Raw genomic sequence first — 18,115 nt, 5'->3', positions numbered from 1 at the left:
ACAGAGAAATGTAGTATGTGACAAATGAAATATATTGAAGTTTTTGAGAATTATAATTATAAATAGGAAATACAATTGAGACTGAAATGATTCTTTCTGTTTACTTCATGTACACAAATAATTGAAAAATACTCCAGGCAAGGCTTACTAAGATTTAGTATCAGGCATATCCATTCGTTGTGATTTACATATTAAATGCAAACCCAGCAGCCTGCTTCTCAAATGGACATTTTATTAAGGCAGTTATAGGGATGAAGCATAGCTTTGAGAAAATGGATGTTTAGAGAGTAGTATGAACTCATTTACACAAGTCACTCTTTAAAATAAAAAAAAGTGAAGTGACTCTGTGTCAGTTGCATAAGTCAGAATTCTGATTAGAAAAACTGTATGTTGAAACTTAGGATTGTAAAGAAAAGCTTTTCCGTACAGATTTTCAAGCTGTTTACTGAGATTAGTAACCATGTAAATACTTTGGGGGAAACGGAATATACCATTAGCGTGTTCTTTAGTGAGAATTTATTGTGAGTGTATTGTCTGATTTCAACACACCCCATATTTCACTTCTGTATATGTATTTATAGCTTGTTTAGTTTGCGGATAAGATATGTAGGAGGTGTTTCTGGCTGCATTAAGAGCTATGTCCACTTACATAGACTACTGTAATTAAAACCTTTATCCTAACCTTCTTGCTATACAGCACACTCTAGTTAACAGCAGAAAGGGTCTTCCCGCTAGTTGAAATAAACTGGGAAGTAATTGTTATAAAATACTGAAAGATACTGAAACTGTCATCAGTTCTTCGTTTTTGGAGAAAGGATTCTACTTTTAGCACGACAGGTGGTGTTTCTTGCACCCATCTGACTGCTAGATTACAAAGAAAAAAAAAGTGAAATGTAGAGAAAAAGCTGCATGAAGAGCTAGCAAGGATCAGACAACAGCAGCTGTACTTCTGAATAATTTAGGTTTAGTTTGCAAAGTTGTACAGGAAAGGATCATCACTTACACTTCCATTTGAGAAAATGGAGCTGCAAGTGTTGTCATAGAAAGTGACAATGTGCAAACCATATGAAATAGCACAGTGACTGTCTTGTCACTTTGAGCTCAATCCTGCAGCACTGTGTGCCAACACTCAGGGTCATGAGTGGGAAGTAAATAATGTAGAACGAGATCCCTTTGTTGAGATAAGGCAGCAGTGCAGAGCCCTTCCTGGAGGTATGGGCTGCTGCTTGAAAGCCATGTCTGTCAGGTGTGCCAGATGACATCTACATCAGCTTGCTCCAGGGGGTGTATTAATACTATTATTGACATGTATTTATAGTAACTGTCAGTAAAAGGTCCCAGGAGACTGCCAGCCCCTTTCTCCCCCTTGAAAGCCGGTTGCTGAGAGTGGCAGTCAGCACTCAGTACTGCATGTGTGTTTGCCTTTTGGTCAAAAGGAACTGCTTTTATAGCAACTTTTTCTGCAACATGCCAGGTTTATGTAGTCAGTTAACTTTAATTTTGAAATTAGCTGAAATTTAGTTTAATAGGTTTGGGTTGGTATTTTTTTTCGTTGGTTAAATAAATCTTGGATTCTTTTTCTTTCTGTTTATCACCAGAAACATTCTCTAGTTAAGCTATGCATCACCTAAAATATGTCTTCTACCTCTGCAGATACGGAGGCACTGGGAGCCGATTACTCGTGACTAAGTATGTAACTTTGTAACTTCAGCCCAATGCCACTGCGCAAGTACAACCTGAGAGCAGACCTCGGATTTTATAGTAACGGACTGTCTAGAAACCACCAAGAAGATACTGTCGGCAGCCACCCGCGTGTTGACAGACGTGGCAGACAGCCGGCGGGATATCCCCCTGCGCTGCTGCCTGCGTAAGCGCGCGGGGTAGGTGGCTCTGGGAGAGGAGGGAGCTTGCAAAGCTGAAGCGGGAGGTGAATCAGGAGACGAGGCTGCAACACGCGGAGGATCACCGGGGCTGGCGGGCGGTTAAGCCCAAGAACACCGCAACCAGGCGCACGGGGCGCTTTATTCCGTGAGAACCGTGCGCGCAGGGGTAGAGCGGGCAGAGGCGGGGCGGGGCCGTAGCTGCCCCAGCCCCAGCGCAGCGCCCGGCGCGGCCCCTCCCCACCCGCCCAGTGTCCGCGGCACCGCGGGAGTTGCGGACAGGGCCGAGCGGAGCCGGGCGGTGCCGGCCATGGTGCCCCGCGGGTGGCTGCGCGCTGCCGGCTGCCTGCTGCTGTGCTGCGCTCTGGCCGCTGCCCGCGCCGCGCCGCGAAGGACACCCTCGTTCGACGGGCACGTCGCGGAGAACCGCGCGGCGGGCACGCGCGTGCGCGGGCTGAGCATCCCCCTAACGCGGCTGGCGCCGGGGCCGTGGTGCGCGCAGGTGCGGGGCCGGCGCTGGCGGCTGCAGCTGCTGGGCGAGGGGCACTCGCACTTCCGCGTGTGGCTGCACGCCCGCACCGCGCGCGTCCTGCTGCGCACGGCCCGCCCGCTGGACCGCGAGGCGCGCGAGCTGTACGCGCTGCGCCTGGCGCTGTGCTGCCGCCGCTGCCTGCCGCGCGCCGCCGCGCCCGCGGAGCTGGCCGCCATCACCGTCCGCGTGCTGGACGACAACGACAACGCGCCGCGCTTCGTGGGGGGCCCGCGCCGCGGCGTCACGCGGCTCCGCGTGGAGGAGACCCTGGCGCTCGGCTCCGCCGTGTGGCAGGCGCGCGCTGAGGACGCGGACGCGGGCGCCAACGCGGAGCTGCGGTACTTCGCGCTCCCGCGCAGCGAGCACTTCTTCGTGGTGCCGCGCAGCGGGCGCGTGCTGCTGGTGCGCTCCCTGCTCCACCTGCGAGCGCCCCTCACGCTGCGCCTCTACGCGCGGGACCGCGGCCGGCCGCCGCTGCTCAGCGCGCCTCTGGAGGTCGAGGTGCTGCCGCAGCCCAAGCGCCTCCCGGTGCCCCGCGATGCCGCCCGGCGTCGCCGTCGCCGGTCTGTGCTGGTGTCGCCCCGCGCAGCCGCCCGGCCGCTGTCCCTGTCCGTGCCGGAGGACACCCGCCCGGGCAGCCGCCTGGCGACCCTGGTCCCGGAGCGCTTCGCTTCTGCCTGGTTCGAGCTGGTGTCGCCGCCCGTCGAGGAGTCGCCGGTGCGTGTGGAGCGGGAGAGCGGCGCGGTAACGCTGAGCGCGGGCCTCGACAGGGAGGCGGTGGCCCACTGGAAGTTCGTCGTCCGCGTCCAGGAGCGCACAGGTACGTGAGGGCGCACACAGGCGCTGCCCACAGACATAACGGCCTCTGCGCTCGCCCGTTGGGTTGCAGCCGCAAACAAAAGTTTAAGGCTGTACCCAGCAGTGGTCTCGTCCCATCTATCGGTTGGAGGATGAGTTGGCCTTTAAGGAGTAAGAAGTCACCAAGTGACAGCACGTGCATGGCAGTGGGTCACTGTCAAGTGTTGTATGCTGTTACGTTGTGGAATGTGGGTTTGATGTTTTACATCTGTGTAACTATTAAAACAGTGTAGGGCTCAAGAAGCATTTTATAGCATAGGGGGTATGAACTGCCCAGCTGTGTAAAAATGTGTGGGGCAGTGGGTTGGTTATCGGAATGTAACTATTTCACTTGTCAAAATTCTTACCCATTAACAAGCAGCAGGGAAAGCGTGGGGTGTAACCAGGGTGTAACTTACGCGGTACACGTGCTGAGGCAAATCGCTTTGGATACACAACGCAGCTTACACGCAAGTGCTTGCTGAAAAAATGCTTCCCGTAGCTCTGCATGGCCTGAAGCAGCTGAAGCCATCGAATTTTGAGTCGTTAAAGTTCTGCGTGTTTGGTGGGAGGTTTTGAAGGGTTGGTGCCTTCGTGTTTCTGTGGCTGCACTTCTCATAAAAACCTGAGGATTCAAACGTGCACCATTGAACCTCTTGTGTGTGATTTAAACTGTCATCCTTTACAGGGTCTTAAGTTAGGTAGAATAACTCATTTATATCTGGCTGATTACATCTATTAGTTTTTCGAATTCTTTATTTTCATTTTGAATTGTCATCTTAATAGTTTTCACCTATGAAAATAGAGCTTAGTTTAAGCATGTTTTTAATTTACCAGATGGTGGGTGGCTGTGTACATGCCCGTGTATCTCGCTATTTTTGTGTTACATGTGATTCTAACATTGTTTTGAAGATTGTCTGGAATGTGAGTATTCAGAAGAAAATTGTATCAACAGGAACTAGTTGGTTGACTTGATTTCAGCCTGGAAAGGTTCTGAGGGGGTTTATATTGTTTGTTTTCTAGTGCTTGTGAAAACTAGCAACATCTCAGCAGTGCAGCTGCTCAGAGTAACTTATGTTCTTCACAGAGCAGCACACGCAGGCAGAGGAGAAGATTCCCACGCTTTTCCTTTCCCTCATCTTTTCTGTTTTCTGAATGAGGGACAGCCTGTAGGAGTGAGAGGCAGTTCATTCTTTGGTGTCTGTTAAATCCCTGAGGATGTCCACAGGGATTCTCATTAGCACTGGCAGTTTCAGTGACTTCCCCTAGAAATTCTAAGGAAAATGTCAAGAGAAGCTCAAGAGTTCAAGAGAACTTCCCATTTTGCAGTAGAATGGTAGCTGCTATCTCTTTAGCTAATTCTTCCCTTATTATAATGCTTTTTGGCTGTCAGTAATCATTTATTAAGACACATGCTTTGTTATTTAAGGATGTCTGTTCGAATAATTAATTTACAGTTATTACTTCACATCTGGGCATGCTTGGGTTTTCTGTGTGTCACTCTCAGCAGATGGATACCACACTGGGAAGTCCCTGATTACGTGGGTATCACTTGAATCTCTCTTACTTCGTAATTTATACTCAGACCCACTCTGCCATGAGAGTTTAGCTCCTCTGTTGCTTTCTTTACTTTTGTACTTTCTGGTTTGCTTTAACTTCTATTTTAAAAGCCATATGAGGGTAAGGGACAGAGATGTGATAGGCTGTCATCATTCTTTGAGCCCCTCAAAGTCATCTCTTCAGAAGGTTTATATTTAATGAATGAGCAAACTGCTGTACTTAAAAGTAGCCCATCAGATACTTCATGAATTTTCAGAGATGACAGTAGAGAAATATTTGTATATAATTGTACTGTTTCTTGAAGGATATACAGTAGGACTGGATACAATAACCAGTGGCTTTATCTCATGTTAGGGTATGAAAATGGGAAAAGAGATTTCTCCTGATGGCAGCTGGAGGCTTAGGACCTTCTGGAAATGTATCTTCCCAAACTTTTTGTCAGTAGATATTTTAAGTGAAGATGTATTGCCAGAGTGAGGTGTCAGAAGAGTCCAGATACTTGCAGAGTCTTCTCAAAACAATGTCCTCTCAAATTCCAAATACTTTATTTGCAGTAACAAAAAAAAAAAAACCAAACCAAACTCCCGATAAAAAAAAAAAGTCTATTTAAGGTAGAAGTCTTAGAAGTTGGAGCAGTTTAAAAAACAATAAAAAAATACTAACTCAAGTACTTAATTTGCTAATAGATGTAGGCCAGTACATAATAGCATGTATTGACCTAAAGGCTTGCAAGACTTTTAACACTCTTATAAATCTCCTTTGAAAAAAAATTGAAATGACCTAAAAATGCCAGGAGAAACCTTGCTCCTTACCTATTACTGTTTAATCATAATAATGTAATATCTCTTCCCTCAGTACGTTCAAGGATGGTGTAATAGTTGTTCACGGTTGTAGTGACATGTTCAGTCAAGTACATATTCTGTATTGTCACATTTTTTAACTCGGTGTTTGGCATTGTCAGTTTTATCAATTAGACCGGTGCAGAGAAACCTACATTTTTAACCAATACAAGTGCTCCATTTTCAAGTCTTGTCTTTTAGAAGTATCTGTTGGATTTTTGAGGGAAGAGACATTCCATATAATCCTAATGCAATCAGAAGTCTGAGAATTCATTTGGTTTCATAGGCTGACAGCATCTTTTATAATTGGACGTGGTGAAAAGAGGTGGTTTAGGGGCAACTCCAGCACACAGTATTCGAAATGGCAGTCAAACTGTTTCAGCACGCGTATTTTCCAAGGCTTGTCTTAAGCAATGTAACGATCAAAAGTTGTTGTTAACCAAATGACTACGTATCAAGCCCCTCTTTTCTCTCCTGCTGCCCTTGGTGTAACAGTAGAGGTAGGTGGGGAATATTTTTTTCCAGTTGGTGCATGGAATGACAGGATTTACTAACTTTGCAGTATCTGTGTGCAATCCAATGCATCCTTATTACCCAACTTCGATATCATGTCGGAGGAGCTAGTTTATGCTACTTTATGTTGAAACCCATTCCTAGAAAATCAATCGTGATATAACAAAAAAGAGTTTTTTTTCAGATAAAACTGGATTATAGTAGAGCCATAAAGAACTAGTAAAGAACCTCAAGAAGAAAGGAACAATTATCGAATCAAGATATTTGGTCACTTACTTTAATTTTCAGGATGTTCTTCAATTTTGGCAAGTCTTTAACTTGGACTCCCTCAGAGGATCATGATTTTGAGAGGGATTTCATTCCTTCTACATACTAAGCTCCCTATGTGTCTTAAATTTTATGTGAAAAATTGCTGATGATTTTACAAGCTTGTGACACCCTTTTTAATTTATTAGAAGTTTTCCTAAGCTTTTTGGGCAAAGTATGTAACCCAGTCTTCATAGTATGTGAGTATTAAAGTTTTTTTCCTGTGTGTGGTGTTTTTTTTTTGTCTAAGAACAGTTTATGTTATTATGCACATGTGGTTTGTATCTCACCAGAGGATCACATTTCTAACTTTGAATAGTTAATCTAAAATGTTATGTTTTCTCCTATACGTTTAACCCTGCCTTGTTTAAGCTTCTTAAACAACTGTGCTTAATGAGACGCTCTCCTTTTGAGCATGGAGACTGGAAAAAGGAATCTGGCGAGGAAGCTGACAGCAGATGCTGTCCCTGATCTGCATAGCTGTTCGCTGAAAGGCGTTTGAGTAACATATTTTCCTGCGTTTTCTTGGAAAAGGGACATCCTTTCAAAAAAGTGAATTTTGTATTAAACTGGGAAGGTTTTAGATATCACACAAATCTCATTTGTGTTGTGGTTCGGGCCTTGTGGACTTGAATGAGTATTGTTGGATGTACAGTAATTCTGATGTTACTAAATGGGTTTTCCACTGAGGTGGCCCATGTTTTTTACGGCTATTGAAAGGTTAAACAGGTGTTGTGCTACGATTAGTCTGACATAAAATGGTGAAAGTCTAAAATGTAGGTACATCACATAGGTAAACTATGACATTTTTTGAAGTGCTTCTGCTGTAGAAGCCAGCAATTGTATTATGTTGATGTGTAATTCTTATGCAGAGTATGTTGGTAAAGAGCTGATGTCATTAGCTGTATGGATCTAGAAGTTTGCCTACACAAAGATATTTTGGAAACTGATCATTTATATTTTTTCAGTGACTTACTGCTGCTTTTAAAGGACATTTTTGCTATGGTTGAACTTCCCAGCAAGTCACTTAATATTTTGCTTGTTTGTTTGGGGTTTTTTTAAGCATGAAAATTGTGAGTCATGGCATATCATATATTTCCTGCGAGCAGAAACTTGGCCCAGCCAGTGTTTTATGTTCTTTAATGTAGCTGGAATTCAGAGTAAGACAGGATAAGAAATCCTTCTGTTTTATCAGTTTCAAACACAGATAGGCCTGAAAAATAAGCAAGTATAGATAGATACTTTTTATGAGGTTTCAGAAGTAGATTTTGCTAATTGATTTTGGTGATAGGGAGTGAATTTCAGTGCTGCAGCTTTTGTCAGTAATACTAAGTTAAAAGGAAGTAGTTCCAACTGGAGGGAATGTGTTAGAAAAAGCAGGCTTCAGGATGAGCTGCCCTAAGAAGGATTTTTGATGATACACGAATTGACTCTAATAGGGAATTAGGCAGCTAAAGTAGGAAAAACCTCTGCACTAGAGTTTATAATTTTAGTCTTAATTTTTAATATAAACTGAAAAGAGAGCAGTAGAGAAGGATAATAATTAATTTTGGTATTGCTAAAGGCAACTAAGTGGTGTTTGCAATTATGTGGGAAAAGCAGTCTGCTCTCAGAACCTGTTTTCATTAGTTTCCATAGGTAAAATAAGTAAGAAAAGAGGAAAAAGTACTTTCTGAATGAATAAAAAGATGATTTTCCCCTTTTGAATATGAAGTAGTATTTTCTGTCTGGCTTCTAACAATACATATTTTTAATAGAGAATGTTCCAGTGTTATGTTACTGTCATGTCTATATGCAGCAAGATGCGCAGAACTATTGTTTTAGTAGGATTTTTTTTGGTGGACGGCATTGTGTAAGATATCTGCAGTGTACCTGGCTTGAAGGTCAAGTATCTAGCATTTAATATTGAGGAAATTCTTGTTGCTAGTGTGTTACAAAACAGTTTGAAAATTGTTTTAGGGATGATGAAGCCTGTGTCAGATTCAGTAGGATCTCAGTACTGGGTTGATGTGCGCTGCTGAATATAGTTGAATATGACTTGTAAGGTCTCTTAACTATTAAAACACAAGTACGTGGAGGAACATGCCCAAGTCCTTTCATTTTTTTGGTTAATAAAGTTTGTTAGAGCATGTGAGGATTAATCTCAGTCCTGATACAGTTCTCCACAGTTTCCTTACAAGCAGAATGTTACAATTAAGTACTAAGTACCAGCATATTAATGTTCAGTAAACTGACAATCAGTAAGTGCAAGAGTGGAATTTGTATCCATGGTTTTTACTACTTGTTCAAGAAAAATCAAGTATTCTTCAACTGTGACTTATTTTTTGGTAGAGGCATTCAGGCATGTTAAAAACTTCAGCAGAACGTGAAACTGCGTGAGTTCACGGGGTGATTGGGATACTGATTTCCAGACTCCAGAGAGTCAAAGACATGTAACCTTTCCGCTCCTGGCAGGGTTACCAGTGTGGCATTCAGATCCTTGATAGATGTTGCTATTACAGAGGCAGATTTTCTAAGGTTCTTAACTTGGTTTCTAAGTTGGTGCTCGTTATTTTAAGGCTGCAGTATGCCCAGGCAAACTAAGCTGTTACTGAGTATTTGCAAACCTGTGGCAGCTTCCACAAGACCTGTTCTTTTCAGGAGACAGACAGTTTTGACACTAACTTCTCCCTTTTGCTCATACTCTCTTTAGATGTATTTCTACCTCAGACTCAGATCAACATCTGAGAAGTTCCCTCCTCTGTGGTTTCTTCAGGTGTATTGAACTGGTTGCCCAGGAACTATAAGAACACACATTCTGGCATGAAACACATCTGGTTCTACTTAGTGTGGTGGTGGGAAATGATATTCATGCTGCTACTTTTTACATCATGATTTACACCACTACTTTTTGCATCAGGATGGGGGGGGATGGACTCTTCATTAGGGACTGTAGTGACAGGACAAGGGGTAATGTGTTAAAACTTAAACAGGGGAAGTTTAGATTGGATATAAGGAAGAAATTCTTTACTGTAAGGGCGGTGAGGTACTGTAGTGGGTTTCCCAGGGAAGTTGTGAATGCTCCATCCCTGGCGGTGTTCAAGGCCAGGTTGGACAGAGCCTTGGGTGACATGGTTTAGTGTGAGGTGTCCCTGCCCATGGTAGGGGGGTTGCAACTTGATGATCTTAAGGTCCTTTCCAATCCTAGCTATTCTATGATTCTGTGATTTTGGGATTTTTTTTTGGATGCTCCATCTGGCTTGTTTCGTGTTATAGAGAGGAAAAGGCAGATAGCTGCTTTCATAGAGTCTGTCTAAATGCTGAAGGAAATTAATCATACCTGGGTGACTACAAGGGCAGAGCAGTAGCAGTTTGGGCTACTATACTCTCACCTCAGTATCAGTCATTTTTATTGTGATGAGGGAATTTGAGTTTATCTTTGGAACCTCTGGCTTTGCATGCAATGTTAAAAAGAACATTTGGCTGGAGAAGCCAAGTTGAGCATCCTCACAGTAGGCCTCCCAGCACTCCTGGCTGCACAAGTAAAGTATGTAGCACACACCAGTCATCTCAGTTAGAGTTAAGAACACTTTGTAAAATTGGGATGTATGTGGTAGCTGAGAATTTTTCCATGAAAATGTAAAAATGCATGTTGTACGTCTCTGTGTTCTGCAGTGGTGCAAGGCGTGTTTAAGGTTCTTTTTCAGGAAACTGTTAGCTTCTGTGATTTACTGTTTGATAAATTAGAAGTTTAGTTTTGCTTAGTGACCAGTTTCTCACATGTGCTATCTTAAGCCAGTAGTATATTCCCTGGAACATTAAATTCTGATTACAGAATATAGATATACAGGAATCAATTTGGATTTAGCAAGTTACTGTCAATACACTTTCTTTTGCTCTTTAGAGAAGAAGAAAAAGTGATGCGCTCAGAGTTACAGTTCTAAAATTCGGATGAATTAATACAGTTTTATCAGTTTAGGAAGAACTGCGATTATCTTGGCTAATCCTCTATTAACGGAATTGTCTGGATAAGAACAGAAAGCACTCAAAGGTCATGATGGGTTAAGTCTCAGTAAGAAACTTACATTTGCCTCTGTTAATCACAGCACCAAGAAGTTTTCTTTACCACAATCCACTTAACTGGTTGTTTATAGGTTGCAGATTACGATTCAGTGTACTAAATATGCCACTTGCCATCAGACAGGGGACCCAAAGTGTGAAAAGCTGAAGCTTGCCAGAAGCTGGTGTAAAAGATATATTAATACTTCTGTGGGAGTGAAGGGATAAGGTCAGTAAATGTTCATCAGCCAAAAGTTGGAACAGGGACGTTTTTTGGAGAGGGATGTCAATTAAGGAAGTGGAGAGGGAGAGCAGCCACCACCACAGCTGCTAGGTGGCTGTCGTGGTTTTAACCCAACCAGACAGCTTGTTACCCACTCCCCCCCGTTTCTTGCCCTCCCCTTACTCCTGGAGGGACGGAGAGAAGAATCAGAAAGAATGCAACTCCCACGGGTTGAGATAAGAACAGTTTAGTAACTAAGGTATAACACAAATCACTACTGCTACCACCAATAATAGTAATGATAAAGGAAATAACAAGGGAAGAAAATACAACACCCCATCACCAGGCGACTGATAACTCGCCCACCCCCAGCCCGACCAAGCACCGACCCATACCTCCTCCAACCCTGCAGTCCACTCAGCCCTTCCGGCTAACTCCCAGTTACATCCTGGGCATGACGTGCTGTGGTATGGAATACCTCTTTGGTCAGTTTGGGTCAGGTGTCCTGTCTCTGCTTCCTCCCGGCTCCCCTCCTCCCTGGCAGAGCATGAGGCTCACAAAGTCCTTGGCCAAACCAAAACATCATTGTTTTTCAGCTCTGTTCCCAGCTGAAAGTCAAAACACAGCACTGCACCAGCTACCAAGAAAGAGAAAAATGACTGCTACTGCTAAACCCAGGACATTATCCACCCCTTATTCCATACCATTCACGTCATGCTCAGATCCCACATTTTCAATATACCATCACTCTGATCTCAGTGCACTTCTATCTTAGTGCATGGACTAGTCCCTATAAAGCTGCTGAGTCCATCTGGTCCATGATGTCAGGCTCCATCTCTTGTAACAGTCTTTCAGAACAGGAGAGGCCGCGTGCAGTATTGGGTCGTTGCCTGCTGATGCTGATCATTCCCTTACTGTAGAACTTGTCTGGTTCTGTCAAAGTTCACTCTCTGTTGGGATGATGGTTGAAGGGAAGTCAGGGCTAGTCGCTGGTGGCCTGAAGACATCTGGTTGATGGGCTATTAAAGTATTACACAGCAGGCAACAACATACAATTAAGTTCATTGGCTGTTTTCCCCTAAAATTAAATCCCCTTGAGGTACACATCGGACTTCCCCATCATCCTGCATTACCCACCAAGTGTATCCAGGTCCCTGAGCAAAAGCAATCCCACGAGTGGGTTTGCCTTTACTTGAAGCAGGAATAACCCAGACTGTCTTCCCCAGCAAATTCTTCATATGCACCACAGGAACTTTGTCCCCCTCTACAATATGTAAAAGTTCCGATTGGGCTGGGCCAGCTCTGTTGGCAGATCCTCTGGTGTTGACCAACCAGGTGGCCTTTGGTAAGTGTGTATCCCAATGCTTGAAAGTTCCCCCACCCATTGCTCTCAGTGTAGTTTTTAACAGCCCATTGTACCTTTTGATTTTCCCAGAGGCTGGTGCATGGTAGGGGATGTGATATACCCACTCAATGCCATGCTCTTTGGCCCAAGTGTCTATAAGGTTATTCCGGAAATGAGTCCCGTTGTCTGACTCAATTCTCTCTGGGGTGCCGTGTCGCCACAAAATGTGTTTCTCAAGGCCCAGGATAGTGTTCCGGGCAGTGGCGTGGGGCACAGCGTACGTTTCCAGCCATCCGGTGGTTGCTTCCACCATGGTAAGCACATGGCGCTTACCTTGGCGGGTTGGTGGCAGTGTGATACAGTCAATCTGCCAGGCCTCCCCATATTTATACTTCAGCCATCGTCCTCCATACCAAAGAGGTTTTAACCGTTTGGCTTGTTTAATGGCAGCACATGTTTCACACTCATGAATAACCTGGGCAATAGTGTCCATTCTTAAGTCCACCCCTCGATCACGGGACCATCTATACGTTGCATCTCTGCTCTGTTGGCCTTAAGGGTCATGGGCCCACCAGGCTCAAAATAATTCATTGTCCTTCCACCTCCAATGTTTCCAAAGCACTGGAGGGGCTCAGTGGACTAGATACTTGCCCATACTGTCCCTCATGCCCTGCCACTCATGGCTGTCCAGCCTTGGGGAAAACCTCTTGGTCCTCCCATATTGTTGTCTAACCCCAGACAAGACCCAAACCCGACTCTGCTTAAATTTTGGGATCAGACACAATGGTGGTGGGTAAAACACACTCTGCATATGTGCCAACATAGTGAACACCATCACAATCAGCAGGCAGGTCCCAAGGGTACCCAAAGGCCATTCAAAACCTTCAGAACTCTCAAACAATGCTGCTGTACTTGTCACTAGGGCTGGTGTAGCTCCTGTGCTTGTCACTGGGGCTGGTGCAGCTGCTGTGCTTGTCACTGGGGCTGGTGTAGCTGCTGTGCTTGCCGGCTCTCCCACTACCAGCTTCTCTTTTCCCGAGTCCAGATCTTCCTCCTCTGCTTTGCTGGGAAATGCTGAGGGGTCTCCTGCGTCCTCCTGGGGCTCGGCGGGCGGCTTCCGGGGAATGCTGTCGGGCGTCGCGGGGCTGGGCTCGGCCGTGGTGCTCGGCTCCTCCGCGGGGCTCGGCTCCTCCGCCGCCTTCTCCCACTGCTCGGCAGCCGCCTCCTCCCGCTCCTCGACCGCCCCGACCTCCTCCACCGGCAGCCGTCCCCTCGCGGCCTCCGGTCCCGCTCCCGCTTGGTCCCCGGGGCCGCTCTCCCGGGCCGCTTCAGCAGCCGCCGGCTCCCGGGGCCGCCCCCCCTCGGCTCCCCAGAGCCTCACGCAGACGGAGGCGAGGGCGAGGGCCAGGACGGTGAGGAGCAGCCGGACGGCCAGGTACCAGTCCACGGCCACGTCCGTCCCACCCTGCTGCTGGAGCCCACCCGTATTACAAGTCATTGCCATAAAGTACAGTGAGACAAGAACTTTAGCCCAAGCCCCACACTTGAAAAACACTAATACAGCAAATACCAGATCCAAGTAAGTTACAACATTCTGAAGCTGTGAGATCAAGAGGAACAACTTTGAGAGCCAATAAATCAGCATTGTGATGAGTGACTATTAATCCGGTCAGATCTGTTGTTATCTCACCCCCTCGTGCCACACGTTGGGCGCCAAAAAGAACTGTCGTGGTTTTAACCCAACCAGACAGCTTGTTACCCACTCCCCCCCTTCTTGCCCTCCCCTTACTCCTGGAGGGACGGAGAGAAGAATCAGAAAGAATGCAACTCCCACGGGTTGAGATAAGAACAGTTTAGTAACTAAGGTGTAACACAAATCACTGCTGCTACCACCAATAATAGTAATGATAAAGGAAATAACAAGGGAAGAAAATACAACACCCCATCATCAGGCGACTGATAACTCGCCCACCCCCAGCCCGACCAAGCACCGACCCATACCTCCTCCAACCCTGCAGTCCACTCAGCCCTTCCGGGTAACTCCTAGTTACACCCTGGGCATGACGTGCTGTGGTATGGAATACTTCTTTGGTCAGTTTGGGTCAGGTGTCCTGTCTCTGCTTCCTCCCGGCTTCCCTCCTCCCTGGCAGAGCATGAGACTCAGAAAGTCCTTGGCCAAACCAAAACATCATTGTTTTTCAGCTCTGTTCCCAGCTGAGAGTCAAAACACAGCCCTGCACCAGCTACCAAGAAAGAGAAAAATGACCACTACTGCTAAACCCAGGACAGTGGCACACCTTCCTGGGGGAAATATCCCTCCCTACCAAGATAACAGTACAAGATCAGACATTTTGGCAGTGCTTTATGTTTAGAATCGTAAATGCTAAGGTCTTTGTATTATTAATGAGATTAAATCTGATAATTTTAGTTCTTTGTATGGTGGTTCAGTTCCTGTAAAGCTATTTTGAAAATAAGTGTATTTATGCATTTTCATGTATAATAATACTGAAATCAGTTATTAACACCATCAACTTTCAAAATTCTGACTTTACATCCATTATTAAACTTGCGGATAAATTGTGTTGTAAATATGGACAGCTGTTTTTACCCAGACCACATTCACTTTCACTTCTCAGCTTACTAGCTGGGGCATAGTGCCATGTCAGCGCAGTTGTACTCTTTTGGAGTCAGGGTGTGCATACACCACTCTTCTGGAGTTAAAGGCATTCAAGATGGACTGCAGGAGGACTCAAGTTGGCTTCTGTAGCAAAAGTTTTTACAAGTTCAGTGCCAGTCAGCCTGGAGCCAGGCTGGCTAAGAGGCCTAAGTTCATAGAATCCCAGACTGGTTTGGGTTGGAAGGACCCTTAAAGCTCATCCAGTTCCAATCCCCCAGCCATGGGCAGGGACACCTTCCACTAGACCAGGTTGCTCCAAGCCCTGTCCAACCTGGCCTTGAACACTGCCAGGGATGGGGCAGCCACAGCTTCTCTGGGCAACTTGTGCCAGTGCCTCAGGACTCTCATTGTAAAAAATTTCTTCCTAGTGTCTCATCTCAGTCTCCCCTCTGTCAGTTTAAAGTCATTCCTGCTTGTCCTGTCGCTACAAGCGCTTGTAAAGAGCCCCTCTCCAGCTTTCTTGTTGGCCCCATTAGGCACTGGGAGCTGCTCTTAAGGTCTCCCTGGCTCTTCTTCAGACTGAACAAGCCTAATTCTCTCAGCCTGTTATATTTATACTGTGCTCCCTGATGTTACTGGTAATACTTATCAGTTACAAAAAATACCAGCTTTGTCTCAGTGTTGTGTTACCCCAGCTAAGTTGCTTCAAAATGTGAGCTAGCTATATGTGATTGAAGGAAGCATTTTAATTTTTTTTTCAGTTGGAAAAAGGAGAAAATGGCTTTCTGTCTTCTGTATCATTTTGCTTCCTTAGGAACATGAAGATTTTAATCCTATCTTTTGGTCTTGTGTTCAGGAACTTGCTTCAATCAGGATGTTTTCTGACTTTTTCCTCCTTTATCAGGAATGCTTACCTCCATTCCTGGAGATTTCGGAGCAGTTTCTTCAGTCTGGTATTTTTACTTTCTGCCACCTTTTCAGTAGTACCTTCCTCATACTTATTACTTGTTTAGGAGCTTGGCTGTCTTCACTGGTTAATTTAATAATAGCAGAAATAAAACAAACACTTTTCCCTCAATTTTAAAAGATCTTCTGTTGTCCATTTTTGGAGAATTTGAATAGTTCCTTTCTGTGTTGGTTTGTTTCTGGGGTTTTGTTTAGTTATTTATTTTGAATAGCATTTAATCTTTAATACAACTGAAAACCATTAGGATTTCAGGGAACTTCCTAACCAGGAAAACCCCTAGTTAGGGTAAACTGGTTAGAATTTTTTGGCAACAAATATTTAATTTCCACAGTTCAGAGCTGCTGTAACCATTGCACAATATTGCAGACAGTGTACAGTCAGGAACAGTTTCTGTTGCTCTGAGTGTCATTAAGTAGCTGTCTAAACATGTCTTTGTTTTTCTGTAACCATTAGGGAAGGATTGGTACTTGGAGAATTTATCGCTTACTGTGATGGACGTAAATGACAATGTACCCAAGTGGGCCATGGAGCCCTTCCCATTCCTGGCTGTGGTTTCCCCTGAAGCTGCGGGAGGTACTGAAGTATACAAGCTGCTTGCTGTGGATGGAGATGAAGGGACCCATGGGGCTGTAGAATATTTTCTCTTGGAAGGTAAATTTTAACCCTCTCAGTCCCTGTGTGGCTTCACTCTTGTGACTTCTTTGGTTTTTAGCCTCAGTTTCATTAGTGAGAAGTCTTCCCTTACTCCTGTAAAAGGTTCATAAGCCTTCAGCTCTGTGTATGTGAAAGATCAGCTTTTACTGAGGGCGTGGACAGATTTGCCAAATTTGAAGGGTGTTCTCTTTTCAAAGTGGAGTTCCTGTCCAGAATGTCACCTGGGGGGCGGTGGGGGTTGGAGCAGACTGTCCTCCTCAGGGCTTTGGCAAAGGGGTGACAATGGCATCAGTGGTCAGCACTGCTCTGCTGGACTGACTGCCTTTTTATGAGATAGGGCAGTATGTGGAGCACAGTTTGTTGGGTGGAGAGGGCTAGTGTTCCTTCTGTACCAGATTTTTAAGGGACTGGGTTGTGCCTTAGCTTTGCAAAGCTAACAGACCTCTTAATAACTTGGCTCTTAAAGAAAGTAATAGCTCAAACCTGTGTAAGCGGAAGGGGAATAGCAGTACCATTCCAAAGGTGATTTTGTTCTTCTTGGCCAGGAATCTAGCAGGGTATTTTCTGATAAGGGATACTTAGGGTCAAACAACAGTGAAGTACTGGAGGATAAAGAAGAGTGATAATTGTGCAGAGAAGTAAAATGCAACTGAGAAATGTACTGATGAACGTGATTACTGATATCTGATTTCAAAGTTCTAAACAAGCTTCTGAATTTTTGTGTGCATGCTGAGTCTAAGCCAAAACCAACTAGGGAATCGATACCCTATTTGCCTCCTAGTTTTAATCAAATAAAATTGTCTTGCTGATGACAACTTGTGGATTTATTTCTTTTAGGTGGTGGAGACAGATTTGAAGTTGAGAAGGACACTGGCTGGATTAAAACAACGGGTTTACCACTGGTGAAGGACAAGGAGTATTTGCTGACTGTACTAGCAGCAGATAAACTTGGAAGCAGAGGGTCTCCAGCCTCTGTTTCCGTAATTGCTGGATTTCGACCACCACAGTTCACTAACATATCATACGTTGTTTATGTTCCTGAAAGTATGCCACAAGGAAAATCGTAAGTAACAGTTAAAAATAATGCAGTGAGGTTGTTCCCTAGTTTATTTTCTGTTTGGTCTCCCCAGAGCCTCAGTCTTACCTAGGAATCATAAATAGATACTGTGAGTAGAAATTTATATATCTTAACAGAAATGGTCAAGATGTAGAATCCTTAAATTCTCATATTTAAATTGGACCAACGGCACAAGGACACAGGAAATTAGAGTTGCTGTCATGCACTGGGTTTCTGGATTTAGGATTTCACAGCTGCGGGCTGATTTAAGGCTGCTGCTTAGCAGAGGAGCATCACCAGATCTTCCTGTTCATTTGGTCTGGCATGAGTGCTAATGTGCTGTCTGCAGGGGCAGGCTGATCCTGTGAAAGACCAAGCCAAGAAAAGAAAAAAAATTCTCAGTTGGGTTGTTAAACGTGTTCACATCGTGGCTTTTAGTGCTGTCGGGAGAGGAGAGTGGCATGAACATGCAGACAGGGTTAGAGTTAGAAGGTTAGTTAGTTAGAGAGTTAGAAGGAGGGCTGAATAATTCCTGCCAGCAGGAACACGTCAGCTGGCTGAAACTATCATAGGAAATATCATAGGAAAATACAGAAAAAAACTAAAGTGAGGTAATGACCAACAGCAACCATTTCCGTTGTTCCAGTAGTACTCCCAAAGGAAATGAGAAGACAGCAGCATGGAAATGTAATGGGGACAAAGGTGTTCAGACAGAGTTTTGTGTTTTGGATTGTAGTTGTTCACTGG

The 18,115-nt window shown here is 44.9% G+C and overlaps 1 protein-coding gene across 1 annotated transcript in view; it reads left to right on the top strand.

The window, feature by feature from the left end:
- The first annotated feature begins 2,190 nt into the window (after nucleotides 1-2,190).
- LOC133208185 (neural-cadherin-like) overlaps nucleotides 2,191-18,115 on the top strand; it is a 64,357-nt gene continuing 48,432 nt past the window's right edge. Inside the window, 3 exon segments of the mRNA XM_061345887.1 lie at nucleotides 2,191-3,232; nucleotides 16,111-16,308; nucleotides 17,149-17,374. Coding sequence (XP_061201871.1) covers nucleotides 2,191-3,232; nucleotides 16,111-16,308; nucleotides 17,149-17,374 — 1,466 coding nt within the window.

The sequence above is a fragment of the Neopsephotus bourkii genome, unplaced genomic scaffold (assembly GCF_033783945.1).
Source record: "Neopsephotus bourkii isolate Nb327-2 ecotype Australia unplaced genomic scaffold, CSIRO-AGI_Nbou_v1 NB_245, whole genome shotgun sequence".
NCBI lineage: Eukaryota > Metazoa > Chordata > Aves > Psittaciformes > Psittacidae > Neopsephotus > Neopsephotus bourkii.
This window is presented reverse-complemented; position numbering and strand designations above follow the sequence as displayed.